This window comes from Danio aesculapii, chromosome 7 (genome assembly GCF_903798145.1).
Source record: "Danio aesculapii chromosome 7, fDanAes4.1, whole genome shotgun sequence".
Classification (NCBI taxonomy): domain Eukaryota; kingdom Metazoa; phylum Chordata; class Actinopteri; order Cypriniformes; family Danionidae; genus Danio; species Danio aesculapii.
The window spans coordinates 72,690,538-72,693,037 of record NC_079441.1 but is presented as its reverse complement, the minus strand read 5'-3'; the positions used below and the strand labels follow the sequence as shown (position 1 = coordinate 72,693,037).

General features: G+C 42.8%; 1 protein-coding gene across 1 annotated transcript in view; it reads right to left on the bottom strand.

The window, feature by feature from the left end:
- Window positions 1-2,500, bottom strand: part of LOC130232525 (adhesion G protein-coupled receptor L3-like) — a 242,469-nt gene that overhangs the window by 46,785 nt on the left and 193,184 nt on the right. The window contains 1 exon segment of the mRNA XM_056462477.1: window positions 593-684. Coding sequence (XP_056318452.1) covers window positions 593-684 — 92 coding nt within the window.

The following is a 2,500-nucleotide window of genomic DNA, read 5'->3' as shown; positions in this document are numbered from 1 at the left end:
CTCCTAGAGCGCTCTATGGATCCACCCACCACAGTCTCCACTATTTAAAACTCCTCCCATAATAAAGACCACACCCTCTAGAGCCCTCCATGGCTCCCCCACCATAGTCTCCACCATTTAAAACTCCTCCCAGAATACAAACCACACCGTCTAGAACTCTCCATGGCTCCGCCCTTTAAAAGCTCCTCCCTCCAAAAGCCTATGACATTCTCATTCTTGAACCATATCGCATCAAATGCCAGTGTGAAAGCAAACCAGACTGCAACTTTCACAATCCACACCTATGAATGACCCCACCTAACACAAACACAAAGGTCAGAAACGTAATGGCTCCTCCAGATGCCCCGCCCACCAAAGACAAGACCCTGCCCCTCATAAGGCCACATTCTACATAAACTCCACCCATGTATCACAAAACTCCTCCCTCTAAAGAGCCCATAGAGAAAAAGCACATTTAGGCCACACCCACACTGGATGGGAAAACAATCCAACCCTAAACTGAAAGTCAATGAAGAGGGTTGGATTGTTTAACACCCCCTGGTGGGCGTGGCTTTTGGATCAGACAGGCTCCACCCCTCACTGTCGCACTTACTTGATGTTGTCAAGGCAACCAGAGTCTGGCTTCAGGATGGCAGTGTGGTGGAACATCTTGTAGAGAGCGATTCCCAGGAAGATCACATTCAGCTGCGGAGAAGCAGACGGACATCACATTACATCGCATTTATATAAGGAGACTAGCATATAGGTTATGGTGTGTTCCAAATCACATGTAGTCAATTCTACGGCATTTTTAGTATAAATACTATACGTAGTGCATTGACACTGTAATATTGTGTGAAATGTGGAGTCTTGAACACTTCATGCATTTAACGCTAGCAGTTTTGCTCAAGTAGGTGGAAGGGGAGGAGCTACTGATAAATGGGAGGAGCTATCATTTGATGAGGTTGGATTACTTTATTTACGTAACTTTTTATGCGATAATGCAAAATCCGCATAAAAATAGGTGGATGGAAACATAACTAGCGAAAGCAGTTTAATATTTTGTTTATCCTCCAACCGCTATCCGCTTGTCAAGTCGTGACAATAGACTGTAGAAGATATGGATGTAGTATCCATGACGTCACCCATAGAATTCTGAAGAGCGCAGATGAAGCTACAAGTAGGCGTGGCCAACCGTCGACATATTGTTTGCGTGTCAACGCCCCGACCGGGGGTGACCAAAAAAGGATAACGAGGCGGTTCATGAGCGGAGCTACAGCTGCCTGCTAGCATTTTGCTCAGACGGGCTTTTCTTTGGGAGGAACGCTTAATACTTCATCACCTGCGACTCGTTTGTGTTCTGACCACATGTGCTTGGTCGTAGACTATATCAATAAAGTGTTTAAAAACACTACTGTAATACAGTGAGCCACTAAACATGACGTTTTTCTACAGGAGGAAAATGTGAATAACTTACAAATACTTCAGATATAGTCTGCGTTAGTAAATGCAAGACTATTGATGAAATCCAGGCATAACACTGTACGACAACGCTTAAGATGACAGTTCTAGAGCCTACAGCTAATCAATCTGTAAGATTCTGGAGTGCTTTACGGCTCTAAAGAAAAGTATAAACAATACAAAACAAAAACATTTATAGAGATGGTATATAAGTATATAATTTCACTCACCTGGGAAATGGAGGCCACGTGAATGGTTTGTGAGCACAATTAAGTGCACACAGCATGCTATAGTATCTGATAATTGCTAATAATTCCAAATAGCAGTCGACGGTGTAAAGCCACATAAAACGAAATACAATATATATGCCGAGTTCAGCGGCTAATCAGCCGGAATCGACAGTGAGACCAAGCTGTCACTCAAGCGGCCACGCCCTTAATTATGCAGACTTAATATAACTTAATAAAAACTAAACGGATGAGTTATAAAAATTCACCCCCCTCACAGATGTCATGAAGGGTAATATTAGCTGTATACACCAAAACCATCTTTTGTACCAGGCTGTAAACATGTTTCTATCAGCTGTAAAATTGGCCAATTTAGCAGTGCAGTCAGTGAACATGTGGAGTATATGGAGCCAGCCCCCAGTGGACGGTCGATGAATTGCAGGTTCAGTTACTTCCATATTGGCTTCACTAGGGAGAGCGGGAGGTTGCCGCTTGGTCTGATGTATCGGTGACGTATGGAATACTGTTTCCAGGTCCAAGCCGCTACTCATTTGACTTGAGAAAATATTCAATTATGACCACTTTTCATAAAGTTATGACCACACAACAGTCTCTGGACTTGCTGCATCACAAATACCAAAATGTTTACAATTTATAAAAAACGAATCAGCTTCTGGCCGTCAGATATTAGGCATGGATATATATTACGATCATGATTTTCGAAAGTATTACATCGCTTTGTAAACGTTTACTGTTACCATTTGTTGAGCCTCCCCGTACAGTTTGATATAGCGTTTGGACCCAGAAGCCACTTCGCGTGACGTCACATATAA